At 40.9% G+C, this 22,032-nt stretch overlaps 1 protein-coding gene across 1 annotated transcript in view; it reads right to left on the reverse strand.

The window, feature by feature from the left end:
- Nucleotides 1-22,032, reverse strand: part of LOC106613014 (endothelial cell-selective adhesion molecule) — an 88,355-nt gene that overhangs the window by 4,696 nt on the left and 61,627 nt on the right. The window contains exons 2-4 of the mRNA XM_045724636.1: nt 11,409-11,554; nt 3,927-4,128; nt 3,411-3,566 (exon numbers count right to left, since the gene is read on the reverse strand). Of these exons, the coding sequence (XP_045580592.1) occupies nt 3,411-3,566; nt 3,927-4,128; nt 11,409-11,554 (504 nt within the window). The remainder of the gene's footprint in view (nt 1-3,410; nt 3,567-3,926; nt 4,129-11,408; nt 11,555-22,032) is intronic.

Genomic DNA, 22,032 nt, shown 5'->3' on the forward strand with positions numbered 1-22,032 from the left:
GTTTTTTGGTGGGTTTTTGGATAAACGCCAAAAAATAAGGTCTGTGGTAAACTCAGGCTCAGGATATTTGATACAGTTTGTTCTATGAGATAAACTTTGTCAGCTAATGCCACTATTGTGAATGTTGAAGCACTTAATGCACATAAAACACGCACTTAATGCACATAAAGGCTTCATAATTAATAAAGGCCATGTTAACTGACTGATATTATCTCATAGAACAAAACCTATAAGATCTCCTAAGCCTGTGTTTACCTCAGACATTATTTTTGGCATTTATCCCAAAACCCCATTCCTTCCTCATTAATTCCCCTATAGGAATGGCTGAACAAACCAGAGGTAACTCATTTCCGTTTTTTAGGCTGTGGGGCTCTACAGGCTTCTGAGTCCTAAAGGGGTTGTGGTGGGTTGAGGATGTATGTGTGAAACCCTTACCCATGAACCCTAGAACAAGCAAGGGCGAGGGGCAGGCTCTCCATTCTGTGGTCATGCAGGAGAGAAAAGTGGCAGAGATAGTGACTGAGAGAAGAAGGGCTGGTGCAGAGAGTGATTAGGGAAGAGAGACATCAACCCCTAGCCCTTAGAAGGGAGTTGTAAGGTGTTGATAGCTGCAAAAGTTTGCAAGAAAAGAGTGATGAGAGAGGCAGGAGAAAAGTAGAGACCGGGAACAATAGAAACACAGCATCTTAGAATGAAGCGAGAGAGACATGCTGATTGTCAATAAAGCGAGCTTCCCTCAATCAAACTAAAATAGCTCATGGGGTGTGTCAGAAAATATTGTTTCCATTTTCACGGCGGGATGAAATACCTGGAGGTGTCGTAAAAGGGCTGGCTTTTGATGAATGAAGAAGTTGTAGGTGTGGCAAAGGCTTGACCAATCAATAGCTAATATGTGGTGGCTTCAAGTCATGCACGGTCTTTGACGTTGTGTGTTGTCATGCACTCCAATTCAGTGGGAGGGCATGAATGTTCATCTTAGTCTATTGTGATTTGTGGAGTATAGTTTTTTTTCAAAACCAACAGTGACCTAATAGGCCATAATAGCAATAACAAAAATGTATCTAGTTTTTTGGTAAATATGTAAAAAATGTATGCAGTCTACATTGTAAGTAGGTAATTGGCTTCAATATGGAATTATCTTACACAGCACTTTCATAAGCAGAAAATACCTTACATAGGCTACATTAGGCTAAATTGCGTTGCATCATATGCGAGCCATGTATGGACATGTCAAATGTTAAATAAGCAAGATTACATTTTCAGTTAGGTTGGTATAGCATTACGAAAGAGAATAATTTACATAAGCTTGGTTTTTAATCAAATCAAATAAAAACGAAGACAAATTTTATTACAACAACTTCAATGTTTCTACAGTAGGTAGGCTCAGGTCACATGGTGTTGTAAATCACATCTCTTGTTCCATACGGGTAATTTAGGCTAAGCAATGTGCTACCACTGACAAAGTTACTACCATAAACAACTCAAACTTGCCAAATGTTTCAGTACCAGAAAATAATTAGCCTGCTGCTGCTGGACCAAAACAATTAAAATGAACACTTGAGTTTGATAATACCAAGCCCTTACGCTCAGTCGAAAGTAGTGCCCTTTAGAAAGCCAGTAGAACACAGGGGTGGAGGCTCTGTCACAGAGAGCATGTGCCAGGTCAAAGAGAAAAATACACAGGATCAGAGTGTTCTAGAGATTTTGCAGGTTTGTCGGTGTGTGTTTGGTGGCGCATTCAAACCCACAGTCCTGGACATTGAGTCAATAAGGCAGTGAAACAGATGAAGTGTATTATTTGCTGGGTAATCTATAGAAGAAGCAAGGGGATCAGAGATCAGAGGAGGAGCTATTCCAATACTTGGTCAACCAGTGTAAGCCTCATTGTTGCTCAGAAACAGCTGGTGCTTTCACAATAATTGTTTCCACTGTATTTTCACATCTTCACAAAATAATACAATATAAAAGGCATATGTGCAGTAAAGTAAGAAAAATAAACCTTGATTTAATATTTTTCTCTCGCTCTCTCTCTCTGCAAGTCTGACATAAGCATGCAGAGTGTACATTGTGAACGTTTCCCATTCTTTAAAGAGGATTAAGTGATGCATGTTGTGGCATTTCAAAGAAAAAAACTCAGTCACCAGAGAGAAAAAAAGAGAGAAATTAGAATCTGCAATCTCATCGCCAACACACCACACATTTGTCCTCAACATTTAGCCCGACTCACAGAGTTAACAAGCGAACCCCTGGCAATACATTCCAGAGGAGAAGGTTAGGAGAGATAACACCATATGGGAGAATGCATCCTGAATGGGTTTTCTGAACAGATCTACCAGTAAAAACATGGAAGATACTATGGCTGTGTTCACACAGTCAGCCCAATTATATTTCTATTGGCAAAGGAGCGGATCTGATTGGTCAAAAGACCAATTAGTGGAGAAAAAAAATATCAGAATTATAGGCTGAATCTCTGAAACTATATATTTGTTATTCATTTGGAATCATCTCCATCTTATGTCAATGGCTATTTAGAAGCTAGGTATTACTTAGAGTCTATCAATGTATCTATTTTAGCTCTCATTTTGACAATCTTAGTGACAGGCAGGGCTCCTTACTACAATAACCCATATAAAGCTGCTGTGAAGAGGACAATGACAGTTTGCATTGACTAAAATGATATTGCACCCATCCACAGTAGTGGCAGGTGTTTTCAGTGCTGGTTAGTAGTGGTTACTCTGCATCACATGGTTGAGTGCTATACATCGGCGATGGATGGAGGTGAGCTATCCTTTGTAATCCTTATATCATACAGTACAGTACATACACTGAGTGTACAAAACATTAGGAACTCTTTCCATGACATATACTGACCAGGTGAATCCAGGTGAAAGCTATGATCCTTTATTGTTGTCACCTGAGACAATTGAGACGATTGAAACATGAATTGTGTACCATTCAGAGGGTGAATGGGTAAGACAAAAGTTTGAAGTGCCTTTGAACGAGTTATGGTAGTAGGTTCCAGACGCACCGGTTTGAGTGTGTCAAGAACTGCAACGCTGCTGGATTTTTCATGCTCAAACGTTTCCTGTGTGTATCAAAAATGGTCCACCACCCAAAGGACATCCAGCCAACTTGACACAACTGTGGGAAGCATTGGAGTCAACATGGGCCAGCATCCCTGTGGAACGCTTTTCGACACCTTGTTGAGTCCATGCCCCGACGAATTCTGATGGCAAATATTGGTGCAACTCAATATTAGGAAGGTGTTTAATGTTTTGTACTCTGTGTATATTCAATAAGGAATCAATCCATTCTGATGGGGACTACTCGTATTATCATAAAACTTAACTGAGGCAGTGAGGTAATGTGATTGGCTAACATTATTGGTACAGATATTAAGGAGTACTCACTCTGCATGGGGGAAAAGAAGACCTCTGACATGGGGGCATTCTTGGTCCACTTGTACTGAGGGATGGGTTTGCCCGAGCTGGACTTACAGCTCAGTGTCACGTTGCCGTTCAGCACAGATGACCCAGTCATCAAGCACACTGGAGGCGAGGGAGGGACTGAGTGAGGGAGAACAGATAGTTAGAAACAACAGAAGAGCTATGAGAGAAACAAATTAAAGGATTTGGTCTACTACAATTGACCCCAATTGACCTCCTGAAGTATCGTATTAATCCATTTCAATTGAACAGGGTACTGTATTTCCAAGAATGCTGGCTACACTGCACAAGGTAATGGAAATGTGCCAACACACTCCATCTGTTGAAGCTGAAGGAAAATATTATAGAGACAGCCCAGTGCATATGTACAAACTGCAGTACAGTTTACACTTTTGTGATTCCATCTCTGAGTGTTGGCCCAAAAAACAGTCAAGTATTTTTGGAAAGTGCCAGAAACGAGGCGTCCGGTCCAGATGGTACCTTTGACATTAAGGCGCATTTCTCCAGAGAGTCCGGCGGCTCCAGGGATGATGACATTGCAGAGGTATCGTCCTGAGTCTGACTCCTGGGTGTTGTTGATGTAGATGGAGAGATTGGCCGAAGGCATGGACAGGCTGAACCCAACACGCTTCCTGAACTCAGGACTACCTATCCCTGGCTCACCGTTACTGTAGGAGATGACCTGCACATACAGACAGACAAGGGAAATACTTCACAAGGGAAATACTTCACAATAGGGAACGCTACGGTAGATTGTGTTCCTTTTCGCAGTTCAGGAACCAAATGTACTGTCAGCAATGATAGGATTTTACCCGGATGAGCACTCCATTCCATAGAAGCCCTCTATTTGCGCCAGCATACTGTATATAAACTCTACATATTGTTAGCCTTTTTCAAGCCAGAATTTGTGTTGCTTGTCGAGGAGAGAGACTAGCATTTTTGCAACACTGCACGAGAGGATTTGTTGTAATGAAAACCAATGCAAGTAACTACAGAAATACAGGTTCTCTAAATATACAATACTGATATTGAGCTGAAATACAATTTTCGGTGCTATCTATAGCCACACAATTGTACCGTATAACAGAAGTCAATGTCCTTCAGATAATCCTGATATGTATGTACAGATGGGAGTTAGAATTTTTAGACTGATTTTCTGTTAAAGATAAGCTCACAGGCCAGTGAAACTACTGAGATTATCGTAATCACTGAAGAAGCCACGCACACACCCATCGAGAGGTTTTCTAAACATACAGGAGATACATGCAACACAACCACACCGTTAGTGACGTATGGTTACCACCACAGGAGGTTGGTGGCAAGCACATTAATTGGGGAGGACGGGCTTGTGGTAATGGCTGGAGCGGAGTAGGTAGAATGGCATCAAATACATGGTTTGATGCCAATCCATTGGCTCTGTTCAAGCCTTTATTATTAGCCGTTCTCCCCTGAGCAGCCTCCACTGGTTACCACATATTTCGTCTGTATCTATAAAACTAAAGAGCCATCAGGATGGTTGTTGAGAATAATCCTAATACACAGTCTCACAAAACTACATGCATAGGCGGTAAACTAACCTCATCCCCAGGCTCAAATTTCTGGCACATAGAGCATAGTAACATTGTGCCACAAAGTGGGGACTTGAAAGCGAGCCTGCTACAGCTCTATTAGATGGGTCATAAAAATGGCTAAAAATCGCCTTTTCAAAATGAATGTTATTTCACATTGACCATATTATTTTTGGGAAGCCCAATTGAGTCGGAGTTCGGGCATATAACGTTTATATCAATAATTCCCAACCAAATTTATGGAGCCTGAGACATTTTGACAAAAACAATGGATATATGTTGCCCTAAGAGTTGTGCAAAGTTAGTAGAATCTTAATGAAAATTATTCACAGCTGTAATGGCTGCCAAAGGAGCTTCCACCAACTATTAACTTAGGGGGGTGGAGACTTATCCAATTATGATACTTCAGTTCTTTTTTTTCTTAATTTGGAAAATGTTATATAACTTTCTTTCACTTTGAAAATGTGGAGTAGGTTGTCTGGATGTATAGGAAAGAAATCTAATTGATTTCCTTTTTAGATTTCATTTTAAGGCAGTAAAATGTGAAAAAAGTTCAAGGGGGTGTAGAATTTCTATAGGCACTGTACATGCCATTAAGATTAAGATTACTTTATTGTCCTCCAAAAAAACAGACATACCGGTTTTTGAGAGGTGCAGGGGGCTGCCACACTGGGCACCTGTTGTTGTAGGGGGTTAAATGCTTTGCTCAGGGCACAACTGCAGGCAATGGCATCCAGGATTTGATACCAGCAACCCTCTAGTTGACAGCTCATTTCCCACCAGCTTTTTCCAGTCGGACACGGGATTCAAACTGGCATCCCTCGGGTTGCTGGCTCGACCCTCTAACCACTAGGCTACCTGCCGCATAGCTGAAATGCCTGTGAAATGTGGCATTACTAGAAGGAGATTGGATTACTGAGAATGGGAGGTTGGTCCGGTACAAAGTAAAATTGTCTGAAACCTGAGCAAAGCCGCTCCCAGCCCTGAAATGATCAAACAGCTTCTTCAACAGTTTATCAACAGCTTCAACACAAGTCTATTCCTTCAGACCGCACACCAACTAGAGGGACATAACACTTCAGAGAAAAGTTCATGACAAAAGATCCAGCAACACTGGTTTCTGTGGAAACTAGAGGTCGACCAATCACAATTTTTCAACGCCGATACCGATATATATACAGCTGTATGTATGTATGTATGTATATACAGCTATATGTATGTATGTGTATATATATGTATGTGTATATATATGTATGTATGTGTGTGTGTATGTATGTATGTATGTGTATATATATATATACATACATTATACATATATATATATATATATATATACACACATACATATATATATATATATATATATATACACATACATATATATATATATATATATATATACACATACATATATATATATATATATATATATACACACATATATACATACATATATTACACATATACATGCATATATACACACATGCATATATATACACACACATATATATGCATATATATACACATATATACACACATATATGCATATATATATATACACACACATATGCATATATATATATATACACACACATATGCATATATATATATACACACATATATGCATATATATATATATATATATACACACATATATATATATATACACACACATATATGCATATATATATATATATATATATATATATATACACACATATATATACACAAACACACACACACAAACACACATATATATACACAAACACACACACACAAACACACATATATATACATACACACATATACTGCTCAAAAAAAATAAAGGGAACACTTAAACAACACATCCTAGATCTGAATGAAAGAAATAATCTTATTAAATACTTTTTTCTTTACATAGTTGAATGTGCTGACAACAAAATCACACAAGAATAATCAATGGAAATCCAATTTATCAACCCATGGAGGTCTGGATTTGGAGTCACACTCAAAATTAAAGTGGAAATCCACACTACAGGCTCATCCAACTTTGATGTAATGTCCTTAAAACAAGTCAAAATGAGGCTCAGTAGTGTGTGTGGCCTCCACGTGCCTGTATGACCTCCCTACAACGCCTGGGCATGCTCCTGATGAGGTGGCGGATGGTCTCCTGAGGGATCTCCTCCCAGACCTGGACTAAAGCATCCGCCAACTCCTGGACAGTCTGTGGTGCAACGTGGCGTTGGTGGATGGAGCGAGACATGATATCCCAGATGTGCTCAATTGGATTCAGGTCTGGGGAACGGGGGGGCCAGTCCATAGCATCAATGCCTTCCTCTTGCAGGAACTGCTGACACACTCCAGCCACATGAGGTCTAGCATTGTCTTGCATTAGGAGGAACCCAGGGCCAACCGCACCAGCATATGGTCTCACAAGGGGTCTGAGGATCTCATCTCGGTACCTAATGGCAGTCAGGCTACCTCTGGCGAGCACATGGAGGGCTGTGCGGCCCCCCAAAGAAATGCCACCCCACACCATGACTGACCCACCGCCAAACCGGTCATGCTGGAGGATGTTGCAGGCAGCAGAACGTTCTCCACTGTGTCTCCAGACTCTGTCACGTCTGTCACGTGCTCAGTGTGAACCTGCTTTCATCTGTGAAGAGCACAGGGCGCCAGTGGCGAATTTGCCAATCTTGGTGTTCTCTGGCAAATGCCAAACGTCCTGCACGGTGTTGGGCTGTAAGCACAACCCCCACCTGTGGACGTCGGGCCCTCATACCACCCTCATGGAGTCTGTTTCTGACCGTTTGAGCAGACACATGCACATTTGTGGCCTGCTGGAGGTCATTTTGCAGGGCTCTGGCAGTGCTTCTCCTGCTCCTCCTTGCACAAAGGCGGAGGTAGCGGTCCTGCTGCTGGGTTGTTGCCCTCCTACGGCCTCCTCCACGTCTCCTGATGTACTGGCCTGTCTCCTGGTAGCGCCTCCATGCTCTGGACACTACGCTGACAGACACAGCAAACCTTCTTGCCACAGCTCGCATTGATGTGCCATCCTGGATGAGCTGCACTACCTGAGCCACTTGTGTGGGTTGTAGACTCCGTCTCATGCTACCACTAGAGTGAAAGCACCGCCAGCATTCGAAAGTGACCAAAACATCAGCCAGGAAGCATAGGAACTGAGAAGTGGTCTGTGGTCCCCACTTGCAGAACCACTCCTTTATTGGGGGTGTCTTGCTAATTGCCTATAATTTCCACCTGTTGTCTATTCCATTTGCACAACAGCATGTGAAATTTATTGTCAATCAGTGTTGCTTCCTAAGTGGACAGTTTGATTTCACAGAAGTGTGATTGACTTGGAGTTACATTGTGTTGTTTAAGTGTTCCCTTTATTTTTTGGAGCAGTATATATATATATATTTATATAAAGTCGGAGGTTTACATACACCTTAGCCAAATACATTTAAACTCAAGATTTTCACAATTCCTGACATTTAACCTCTCTGGGGTATGTGGGTTGCTATCAATTTACAAAAATACTCATCATAAACGTTGATAAAATGTACAACAGTTATTGAAAGAATTATAGATACACTTCTCCTTAATGCAACCGCTGTGTCAGATTTCAAAATAGCTTTTCGGCGAAAGCACATTGTTCAATATTCTGAGTACAGAGCTCAGCCATCAAAGCAAGCTATACAGTTACCTGCCAAGTTCTGGAGTCAACAAAACTCAGAAATAGTATTATAAATCTTCACTTACCTTTGCAGATCTTCGTCGGAATGCACTCCCAGGACTCCCACAAGAAATGTTCGTTAAACTCCATATTTATGTCCAAATACCTCCGTTTTGTTGTCACGTTCAGATCACTATTCCAAAGGCACAATGCGCGAGCGCAAAACCCTAGACGAAAAGTCAAAAAGTTCCATTACCGTTCATAGAAACATGTCAAACGATGTTTACAATCAAACCTTAGGGTCTTTTTATCATAAATATTTGATAATATTCCAACTGGACAATAGCGTATTCATTACAGAGGAAAAAGAAAGAACGGCGCGGACTGCGCAGTAAACAACTCATTGGCCTCAGGAAGTCCACTTGTTGAGTCAGCTCTTATTCTCTCCCCAGTAACAGTAGAAGCATGAAACAAGGTTCTAAAGACTGCTGAGATCTAGTGGAAGCCTTAGGAAGTGCAAAATGAAACCTAAGTCACTGTATACTGTATAGGCAATCACTTGAAAAACTACAAACCTCAGATTTCCACACTTCTCAGGTTTTTTCCTGCCATATGAGTTCTGTTATACTCAAACATCATTCAAACAGTTTTAGAAACTTCAGAGTGTTTTCTATCCAAATCTACTAATAATATGCATATCCTACCTTCTGAGGTGTTTATACTTGCATACTATTGTTTGTACAGATGAACGTGGTACCTTCAGGCGTTTGGAAATTGCTCCCAAGGATGAACCAGACTAGTGGAAGTCTACAATTTGTTTTCTGAGGTCTTGACTGATTTCTTTTGATTTTCCCATGATGTCAAGCAAAGAGGCACTGAGTTTGAAGGTAGGCCTTGAAATACATCCACAAGTACACATCCAATTGACTCAAATGATGTCAATTAGCCTATCAGAAGCTTCTAAAGCCCTGACATCATTTTCTGGAATTTCCCTAGCTGTTTAAAGACAGTCAAGTTAGTGTATGTAAACTTCTGACCCATTGGAATTGTGATACAGTGAATTATAAGTGAAATAATCTGTCTGTTAACAATTGTTGGAAAAATGTATTTGTGTCATGCACAAAGTAGTTGTCCTAACCGACTTGCCAAAACTATAGTTTGCTAACAAGAAATTTGTGGAGTGGTGGAAAAACGAGTTTTAATGACTCTAACCTAAGTGTATGTAAACTTCCGACTTCAACTGTATGTATGTATGTATGTATGTATGTATGTATGTATGTATGTATGTATGTATGTATGTATGTATGTATGTATGTATATTATTTTGTAAAAATGACAATTACAACACTACTGAATGAACAATGAACACTTATTTTAACTTAATATAATACATAAATAAAATCTATTTTGTCTCAAATAAATAATGAAACATGTTCAATTTGGTTTAAATAATGTAAAACACAGTGTTGGAGAAGAAAGTAAAAGTGCAATATGTACCATGTAAAAAAGCTAACGTTTAAGTTCCTTGCTCAGAACATGGGAACATATGAAAACTGGTGGTTCAATATTCCCAGTTAAGACGTTTTAGGATGCAGTTATTATAGGAATTATGATGCGTCAACTATTTCTCTCTATACCATTTGTATTTCATATACCTTTCACTATTGGATGTTCTTATAGGCACTTTAGTATTGCCAGCCGAATCTCAGGAGTTGATAGGCTTCAAGTTATAAACAGCGCTGTGCTTCAAGCATAACTAAGAGCTGCTGGCAAACGCAGTAAAGTGCTGTTTGAATGAATGCTTACGAGCCTACTGCTGCCTACCACCGCTCAATCAGACTGCTCTATCAAATATCAAATCAGACTTAATCATAATATAATAAACACAGAAATACGAGCCTTTGGTCATTAATATGGTCAAATCCGGAAACTATCATTTTGAAAACAAAACTTTATTCTTTCAGTGAAATACGGAACCGTTCCATATTTTATCGAACGGGTGGCAACCCTAAGTCAAAATATTGTTGTTACATTGCACAACCTTCAATGTTATGTCATAATTATGTAAAATTCTGGCAAATTAATTACGGTCTTCACACAGTTCGCAACGAGCCAGGCGGCCCAAACTGTTGCATATACCCTGACTCTGGCACTGAACGCAAGAGAAGTAACACAATTTCCCTAGTTAATATTGCCTGCTAACATTAATTTATTTTAACTAAATATGCAGGTTTAAAAAAATATACTTCTGTGTATTGATATTTAGAAAGGCACTGATGTTTATGGTTAGGTACATTTGTGCAACGATTTTACTTTTTCGCGAATGCGCTTTTGTTAAATCACCACCCATTTGGCGAAGTTGAAGTAGGCTGTGATTCGATGATAAATTAACAGGCAACGCATTGATTGTATGCACCGCAGGACAAGCTAGTTAACCTAGTAATATCAACCATGTGTAGTTAACTAGTGATTATGTGAAGATTGATTGTTTTTTAGAAGTTTAATGCTAGCTAGCAACTTACCTTGGCTTCTTGCAGCCACAAGGTCCTTTTGACGCTGCACTTGTGTAAAAGGTGGTCAGCCTGCCACAGTTTCCTCGTGGATTGCAATGTAATCCGCGTCCAAAAAGGCCGATTCCCGATTGTTATGAAAACTTGAAAATCGGCCATGCTGATTAATCGGTCGATCTCTAGTGGAAACCATGCATGATGTCTGAGGAAGAGGAGATGGCTTACATACCTGCTTGGAGTCGTTGGCCATGAAGTTCCAGATGACACTGTTCCTGCCGATATCAGATGTGGGGCTGTACCAGGCCTGCAGGACCACCATCTGACCCTTCACCACCTCCATCTCTCTCCTGGGCATCTCCACCCGCTGGGAGTCACCTTGACAGAGCAAACACACAGAGACAAAGTCACTAAAACTCACCTGACACAGCACCAACGCACAGCCATTTCCAATACACTCCCTACCCTCTTCGTGCTAACCCTTCAGTGTTTGCAGATGTGAAGGCTCTGGATAGGTATAAGCGATTTAGTTGTGAAGCTTCGACCATATTGCTTCCACAGATCTGCCAACATTGAAGGGTTATAGGAAGGGGTAGGGAGCGAATTGCAGTCAACAAAACTCTTCCAATCTAAATCAGTCCACTAGGGCTGTGACGGTCATGGAATTTTGGATGATGGTTATTGGTCAGCCAAATAACTGTGGTCACCGTACTAACAGTTTGAAAAAATAAAACAATTTAAGGCGCACATTTTGTTCTTTCCTATTTTCCTGACTGCAGGTGCTACTGCTGCAAGGAGGGGGGCACTGCCTCGACAACTGATGACTTGTTTGCTACAACACTTTTCAGCAAGGTGCAACAAACGTTTCACCACGTTGTAGAGTCCATGTTACAACAAAGACAGACTCAACCACACGAATGCCTGGCCGTCCCGTCTTCAGTCAGCTGTTCATTCCACAATAAAAATACATTTTATTTTCATGATGGTCTTCATCCATAACCGTTGGTTACACGGTAATTATGCCAGCCCTACTTGTCACAGAGTGCTTCACATAATGGCCAAGCCTTGAAGCCCATTCAGGTCTTCCTTGACATCTTCTTGACAACTGCATAGCCCTCTCTTTTAATCTGTTTGTATTCACCCATCATAATTCAACACCGATACTGGTAATCCCCCTAACACTACAAACACTGGCCAGATGTAAACCTGCAAAGCCCAGATGAGATCAATGGAAGGGGAAGACGGAGCACATTAGAAAAATGAGATCAAAAGCAGAATAATGACAGTGCCTTGATTAATATTGGATAAAGAGCTGTCATCCCCCACAGCTGTTTGAGAGGGCTTTTACGTAACCTGGGCAACATTCAGCTGGACTCGGCTCCACAAAGTTTCTGACAGACCAAAATGGAGATAACAGATCTCACAAATCAATAATTTACCCACATTTGGGATGTTGTACTTGGTTACCAGAGTTATGTTTGTTCCTACTGTATGTGGTCAGACAACCCTGAATTGTTTGCAGTAAACTTGAACTGTAACATAGTTATACTGCTGATATAGCCAACAACCTCAAACAAAATTACACTTTTCAGAAAAAAACATTCATAAGCTTACCTTGAGCGTTTGAGCCATTTGGGATATCCATAAAAAACATAAGGTAAAATCAAACATTTGAGTTGAGTGAACTTTCTAAGGAGACATTCGCTAATGTCAAGCATTAGAAATGATTGGAATATCTGGATATGCATAAAATAATCTCAAGCATTTAGTTGATTGAACTGTCTGAGGATTTAAGTGCTTACTAGTTCACATTTAATGACCAGGTCTAACCCATATCTCCTCCTACACAATATCAAGACTACACGTCAAGAAATAACCCATATAACTACACTTAGGATAATCATAAAGACATAAGGCAGAGCAATAAAACCTAAAGTGTCATCCAGCAGCCTACAACCAAAGCATTGAAAGAGGTTGAGGAAGAAGAGGCAGATTATAAAATTAAGGTGTAGAGGAGCATGAAAGTTGGAATGAGAGAGATCGGATGATGAGAATTGAATGAATGGATGAGAATGAAATGAGAGAGATAAGAGAAGGAGAAAAAGAGGAGAATTTGAATTAGAGTATGGTGGTGGGCAGGCTCACTCACAGGGTGCCGGCCAGTCCCCTGAGCTGGTCAGCTGAAGATGGATCATCTGATCCCAGCAATCGTAGTCCTCGCCCTCCGCCATCTTGGCGCTAGGTCCCACGCACACACACACACACACAACCCCTCTCCACACACACACACACAGAATAACCCCTCTCCACACACACACACAGACAACCCCCTCAGCGTGACGTGACGAGGGTCTCAAATCCCTAGTCCGCAAAAACACTAGCCCTATAAGAGGAGGGTCTTAACCCCCAATCCCAATAAACACAAACATTCAGCAAGACGGTCAAGTCCGTACACACACATACATCTAGCTAGGCCAGGGGCTGGTCAACAGCTGCAGTGTGACAGCACATCGGTTACTTTCTTTCTGGAATTAAACTGTATTCAGCTGGGTGAATTAGAGAGAGAATGAGAGCGAGAGTGAGAGGGGGAGTGAGAGCGAGCAACTGGCATCTGTCTGGCGTCAGGACTGGCATGTTGTTCTTGGATTATAGTCGCAGTGACTCTATGCTTTCTTATTGCCCCTGGTATCATGTGACCCCATTGCTATGGTTTCCCTTGTTTAGCTCCTATTGACTAATCCCTAAACAATCCCTGGCTCAATCCTTCAACCCTGACTCTGACTCTTGCTTCACGTGACCCAAGTACAGCAGCTCGGCTGGACACAGATGAGGTAGGCTAACACATGGTCACTTTGACAACTGTCTCTGTGCTGACTGTTGTTATGACTGGCTTCTCATTCTCATATTTGTAGTTCAATCACTTCTCTTTGCCTGCATAGGTTTTCAAAACATATACTAACAGAAACGGATAGGCCTAAATAAAACTACTTGATGCATGTCCTGAACTTGAACTTGCATTGAACTTACAAGTTTATTCGAGGTTGTTGTTCCACAGAAATTACTAAGGCAAATGAGAACCAATGCACCAATGGAAAATGCAACATCTACTCTTGTGCCAATGAAAGTCCAACTTGCCAAAACAGTAATCACAGCTGATTCTGTCAGACTGACTGAAGTGGATTTAATAGCATCATCATTGTATTTGCCATTCTGTTATTCCACAACATAGACCCTGGATTGGTTCTCTGATTTGGCTTGCAATTTGTCTCTCTAATCCTGTTAGGGATAGAAACTCATTTTTCTGCTTGAGAAGGCAGATTTAAAAGGTGAGGGGGTGGGCTATTCCATTAGTGGGAAGTCAATGGGGGCATCATCTTTACTGAGAAATTATGAGTGTGTTTGAAAAGAGCAATGCTACACTCTTAGAAAAAAAGGAGCTATCTAGAACCTAAAAGGGTTCTTTGGCTGTCCCCATAGGAGAACTCTGAATAACCCTTTTTGGTTCCATGTAGAACCCTTTTGTGTTATATGTAGAACAATTTCCACAGAGGACTCTACAAGGAACCCCAAAACATTTCTAAGAGTATATAGATGGAGATGAGGAATATATAACTGTTCTTCCTACTATGGGATATAGATAGTATATAGATGCAGATGAGGAATATAGAACCGTTCTTCCTACTATGGGAAAACCGATGTAGGATGTGAATGGATTAGGTTGATTGCGTCACTTTGAAAAAAGTAATTTAGAGTGATACTTTATGACCCTGAATTTTTATCATAGCCTACATACCTATGGGAAACATTCAATACAACTATGTGCAGCTAAGTCTAAGCCCTCCAGACTTTTAGGGATAATAATTCAGTGTATCCTAATGCGAAGGAGTATTGGACTGTGTTGTAGATTAGAATGATGAATGGGAATGGTTCTTTTAAAATGATACACTGCGCCTTAATGCACAATAATGCTCTATATTCCCGTGACTATTCTTACCGCTTTTTCTTGGGCTAGGTTTATCCTCCGAACTGTGCCATTCAATTGTTTATTAAATGAAGGAAAATCTTCCCTAATCCCTGGCTCTGTCTCCACTCTCCATCTGGGTTGTGTGTTGCTGCAGACAGATGAGACACACTGGAAGGTGTGGATATGGGTATCATTAATCTACATCTATCAACAGATAAACCCTTGAAAAGCTGCCACTGTAGAACACAATGTAGGCGGGGCATCACTGTCAACTGGATTGTTTAATAACTACCATGTTTTTACATGAACAATGTGGGTGTTTAAAAAAAAAAAGATACATCTTGCCTTTGAAATACAACTAGACTCATCTGTTCCCCAAAAATGTATGATAGACATTAGTATAGTGGGCCTTTTTGGAGAGTTCTAAAATCTATGGAAAAAAATATCTCAGCAAAAACTGTCATGGCCATGCCAAGCTGTTGGCCTGATCCATCAGGATGGTTGAATGAGGCTACTAAGCTGGTGCTCAAAATAGAGCACACTGAGAATATGTCAGTTACCATGAGCAGCCAAGAGGGGGCAGCAAATCTTTATGAGAATCACCAACTAAGCAACAGACTAGAATCACATGGATGTAGTGGAGTCATTTAAAATCAATGGCCAATGTTTAGTAGCCTGATGACTCATACTGAATTTAATTCCAAATGCTCCACCTATCGCTAGACTGCAATGATATAAGTCATTTTCTGCTGACGTCAAAGTGAGGGTAGTTGTACAAAACAAGTCATCAGCGATTGGATCGTCTCTAATCAATTAGAGTATCAAAGCCAATGACTACTTCTGAAACAAAGCTCTACCTATGTGTGTTCAGGTTCTGGCCCAACCCATAGGTTTCAGGGACCAATCAAAACGGTTTGAATGTGTTCGCATTCGAGAAGTTTTCGGGGAGGAGATCAAATCCAGATTCATCGTGGAGAAGAAACGTTAGTGGGCGTGGCATTTGGCCGGAGCGATGTGGATGGGTAGCCAGGCAAAATGTTTAGTCCCTCCATTTTTAGATGATCAATAACCCATAATAATCCATGATAGTAATTAAATGATATCAAAGCAAGTATGTTAAAATATAGGCTTAACACCTGAAATCCACAATGAAAAACAACAAATGGAAATTCCCTACGTTTTAAACACCACCAGTACAACACAGGCTCCTTGAAAAATACAAATTGCTTATAAGACATTCAAATGATTCCAGTCCCCAGCTGAAACACACAACCATGCCCACCCTCCAGCCTTCAAGCCTCGGGCAGAAGATAAACCAACTCTCATTAAACAGAACCACTTATCTTTCACTATAATCTCTCGTTTCACCGTAGTCTTTATCTCCTGAGGGTCCTGTGTTCAAGCTACAGCACAGCCCCCACTATCTCTCCTGTGCTGACTGAGAAAGCCTTCAAATGAACCACTAATCTGAAGCTGCTGGAGAAAGTTGCAGCAGCACGCTCCGGAGGGGCTGAAGGTCTTCACAGGAAAAAGGGAAGGATTCACAGGGCAATGACTAGGAAAGACTGTCTGACAGCACAGTGAGTGGCAGGGGGGCTACAGTTTACAAATGGGCCGTGACCGATGTAGCATCTCAGACAGAGTGGCATTCAATGATGGGAAAATATGAGGCTTCATTACAAAACGTGTCCTGACACAGTACCCAGTCCACAAAGCTAAGCCTGTGTTTGGCTATGTAAAAAGAGGATTAAGGTAAAGTGAGGATATGGAGGGTATATGAGGAGTGAGTTGGGTTCTGGATGGTGCAGAGGCAGTTAGTGATGTAGGACAATGAGATAGCCCTCTTTGTGGAAGACTTTGTGCATATACTGTTTGTGGCTGACCCCTGGGGCTTCAAACAGATGGTGCTTAAATAATAAATATTTGGAGGAGGCTCCTTTAAATTGGATTACATTAGCGTAATCTCTGAAGCTATTTTAAACCATTTTGAGTATGCCATCGCAGCACAGGAGCTTTAATTCCTCTAAAGTTTGACTGTGTTCAAATTGATTCTGTATGCAAACATGGGCTCTAATTCCCACACCCCGTCTCTCCACCACATACAGTACTGGTATGGTCTCTCCCTCTCTCACACCTAGTCCCTCTCTCACACCTAGTCCCTCTCTCACACCTAGTCCCTCTCTCACACCTAGTCTCTCATCACATTATAAATTGATCAATGGAAAAAACCTTAAGAGCACTTCCGAGAGAAAAACATATTTGACCAGCTAAGCTGATTTTAGATCACTATTTTTCAGGTCTTTAACCGTGTACATTGGCGAGGTTGGATACAGGCATTGAGGTTGTACGAGAGGAAAAGGTAATGGAATACAGCATTACAGGGACATCACCAGGACCTGGCTTTTGGGTCAGCCCTGAATCTTTTGAGCTGCTGTGATGGTGTGACAAATATTCAATGGTTTTTGTTTTCTTTCTACAAATCTGTCTAACTTTTGAACGGTAGAAGCTAACAGATCTTCTCTACAGACACAGAACTGGTGCATTTCTGTCACTTAGCATATCATAGACTCCCATACATATACAGGTGTGAAAAACATAGAAAGCGGGTATCATATCAATTTGTTCATGAGAATGGGGAGAATACGATAAGACTTAAACCTTTGCCACCCCAAAGTGGACACATTATTCCGCTGGCCCATGTGGGGAGATGCATGATTGATGTCAAAATAGTCCTCTATGGCTTCAGAGACTCTATGAAGCTATGAAACCACATTGGGCAATTCTATATAGAGGGCCATCAATCAGAGCAGTCCTTTTAAACACTAAATTGGACTGAAAAACGAACACTCTAAATCTCCTCACTGCCTGTGGCACTAGGACAAAGTCCCCCCCCACCCCCCACACACACACACACACACACACACACACACACACACACACACACACACACACACACACACACACACACACACACACACACACACACACACACACAGGCAGATGGATTGGACTTCAATAATGCATTTTGGCTAATCCAAATAAGAGAGAGTGTTAGGCCCAGTCAACATGAAAGAAAGGAGCTTCCCCTCGATCACTAATGAACATTACCTCATGACCGTTACATCATCATTAACGACCAGATCATGACCACTACAATAGTTAATATTCATATCTCCATTGATCACTGTCATAAACCATAAGCCATGACCTACTTACACTGATAAAGAGAGAGTGACTTGTAGAACATAGTGGATAGGGCTTGAATTAAGACAGTAATTAATAACAGACAGTGATCCTTCATCCTTCACACATCAAGAGAGATCCTTGTAGGCTGAAGACAGAGGTCAGTTTTGACTGATGGTATTCTACTATGGTGCCTTTTGGAGGGTATCTTGTCTGCTCCACTCTACAGGACTGAGGCTGTCCAACAGTCAGAACTGTGTTTGGACTAGGGCCCAGTGCAGTTCATGGGTGTCTAATCTTTGCACGATGCTGCTCCTGTTTGCTTAGTGCCTTGTCTTTTCAGCGTTGTTTACATGAATATTTCTGCTTGGAAACAGACTGCCTGCATGCCTTTTTGTGTGTGCATCGCTGAATGGACTGTCAGTCTTGGAAGCTTTGACATCTAACATGGAACATTTATCACACTTTCCCAGCTGAGAAAGACATGAGACAGAGGAGAGGAAAGGAAGGCACACACACACACACACTGAGCACAGAGGTGGAAAAGGATGGATATATTGAAGCTTTGATCAGTGTACACTACATTTCAAAAGTTTGGGGTCACTTAGAAATGTCCTTGTTTTTGAAAGAAAAGCAATTTTTTTGTCCATTAAAATAACAAATTGATCAGAAATACAGTGTAGACATTGTTAATGTTGTAAATGACTATTGTAGCTGGAAATGGCAGATTTGTTATGGAATATCTACATATGCGTACAGAGGCAAATTATTAACAACCATCACTCCTGTGTTTCAATGGCACGTTGTGTTAGCTAATCCAAGTTGATCATTTTAAGGCTAATTGATCATTAGAAAACCCATTTGCAATTATGTTAAACACAGCTGAAAACTGTTGTTCTGATTAAAGAAGCAATAAAACTGGCCTCACAAGTCCTCAACTGGCAGCTTCATTAAATAGTACCCGCAAAACACCAGTCTCAATGTCAACAGTGAAGAGGCAACTCCAGGATGCTGGCCTTCCTCTGTCCAGTGTCTGTGTTCCTTTGCCCATCTTAATATTTTATTTTTATTGGCCAGTCAGATATGGCTTTTTCTTTGCAACTCTGCCTAGAAGGTTAGCATCCCGGAGTCGCCTCTCAATGTTGACGTTGAGACTGGTGTTTGCGGATACTATTTAATGAAGCTGCCAGTTGAGGACTTGTGAGGCGTCTGTTTCTCAAACTAGACACTAATGTACTTGTCCTCTTGCTTAGTTGTGCACCGGGGCCTCCCACTCCTCTTTCTATTCTGGTTAGAGCCAGTTTGCGCTGTTCTGTGAAGGGAGTAGTACACAGCGTTGTACGAGATCTTCAGTTTCTTGGCAATTTCTCGCATGGAATAGCCTTCATTTCTCAGAACAAGAATAGACTGACGAGTTTTAGAAGAAAGTTATTTGTTTCTGGCCATTTTGAGCCTGTAATCAAACCCACAAATGCTGATGCTCCAGATACTCAACTAGTCTAAAGAAGGACAGTTTTATTGCTTCTTTAATCAGAACAACAGTTTTCAGCTGTGCTAACATAATTGCAAAAGGGTTTTCTAATGATCAATTAGCCTTTTAAAATTATAAACTTGGATTAGCTAACACAACGTGCCATTGGAACACAGGAGTGATAGTTGCAGATAATGGGCCTCTGTACGCCTATGTAGATTTGTATTAAACATCAGCCGTTTCCAGCTACAATAGTCATTTACAACATTAACAATGTCTACACTTTATTTCTGATCAATTTGATGATATTTTAATGGAAAATTGGTTTTCTTTCAAAAACAAGGACATTTCTAAGTGACCCCAAACTTTTGAACAGTAGTGTAGATTCCTTACCAGGGATATGGCAGGGATATGAGACATTTTGATGTAAACAGATACACTACAATACAGCAGCCATGCCCTCTGATAAGAGCTTTACACCATTGTGACAACAACATTGAAGGCAAAGCTGAATAAATAATCATTTGCAATGGGAAAATGCATCATGCGTGTGTGTAAATCCTTTAATGTGTGTAAACAAAAACAGGTGCAGCTGTTTAACACCATAGTGTGCAAGTCAAGACTACTAGTTTAATGGAAGTGGAGGGTTGGGCGATATGGCCAAAATAGCATATTACTATATTAAAAAAAAGAATGGGCGGTTTTTGATGTTTTTATATAATAAAAGTTATACATTTGCATTATGAGTATTGTGTGACCCTTGGGGGGCAACACATACATTCTAAGTTATTCCAATGGGTCTTTCTCCATTCTGATTGTTTTATACCGTTAAATTAAAATCCAAAATAATTTTCATCAATTTCAGGCATTTTCTGCACTCATTTGAGACCATTTTCACACTGCCATGTATGGCTGCACAATATGGGCCTTATTTTTAATCAAACGTTGCAATTGCGATTTGACTTGTGATTTGGAGCAAAACACTTGGGTGAACTGTTGCAATCATGGAAATAGAATGGTTGTCCTATAGTTAAAATATAATAGTGGGCACTGAATAAAGTGTTGTTTGACATGACAATGAATGAAAATGCCAGGGAGGAGTTATTGTGACAGGGTAGGAACCAAAGTGTTTAGTGTTTCCTGGGGGAACTATAATCTTTGGCTACATTAAATGTTTTCTCTTAGGGACTTTATGTACATAACATATTCTTCCTTTGCATATTCCTCTTTGATTTAGATGATACTGTTGAAAAAACAACATGCTGATTTATGTCCACACCATAACTTGTATTATCAGGCTGTATAGCTAATTACGTTTGTGCTGACTCAGTACATTTATTCTCTAGCTAGTGATTAGCATTAGCAGCTAACAAGATTTAGGCCCAACTTGCTAGGAAAAGACAAACTAGCTGTTTGCAGATATAAGAAACACAAACTGATAGTGTAATTATAGAACGGTAGTGGATTTATATTAAGAATCAAAGAGAAAACAGCTTCGTTATCAACATTGTTGCATGTGCTGCATTGATCATGCAGATCGAATGCAAGTGTCTCGTGGTCGAGGAACAACAAATGCGCTCCTTGAATGACAGGGGGTGGGACTAGGTCTGTGTGGAAAGCGCATAGAAATAGCAGGGAGAGATGACTCAAGTAGCGAAGTAAACTTGAAAAATTGACATTACACACGATGTATCACATTTAACAAACCAAACATTCAAATATCGTTATAGAAGGTAAAGCAAAAACCCAAACCGGTCTGTGCATCAATACCGGTATATCATAAAATACGCTATACCGCCCAGCAGTCTTGTCCCATGTCAGTGGCCTCATCAGAACAGCTGTCCATCATCTAACAGCCCACACTGGCCTGGGTCTGGCTCTCCCTGGCAGGAATGATGGCAGGACATGAAAGGAAGGCTGTGGACCTAAATGGCTCTGGCCTGCACTGTTACACCACCAGAGCAGCAGGCAGCCCACCATCTTGGGCTCTGAAGGAGATATTTATAAGTCATTAGTGTAGCGGGGGGTGGGAAATCAGGAGGGTACGGGTTGGCCCTTTTATATCCAAGAGAGAGGGCCGCGGTGCTGACAGGCTGACTAGTGACAGAGAGTCAGTGCTGGCTGGGGGAGTCTGTCTCTGCCTCGCCACTTCTCTGCCTAAGTGCCTATCGCACCGTGGAGCCCTGATGAGCCCAGCACAGGTTAATGCAGGCCTGTAATTAAGAAGATGTGATCTGA

The sequence above is a fragment of the Salmo salar genome, chromosome ssa09 (assembly GCF_905237065.1).
Source record: "Salmo salar chromosome ssa09, Ssal_v3.1, whole genome shotgun sequence".
Classification (NCBI taxonomy): Eukaryota; Metazoa; Chordata; class Actinopteri; order Salmoniformes; family Salmonidae; genus Salmo; species Salmo salar.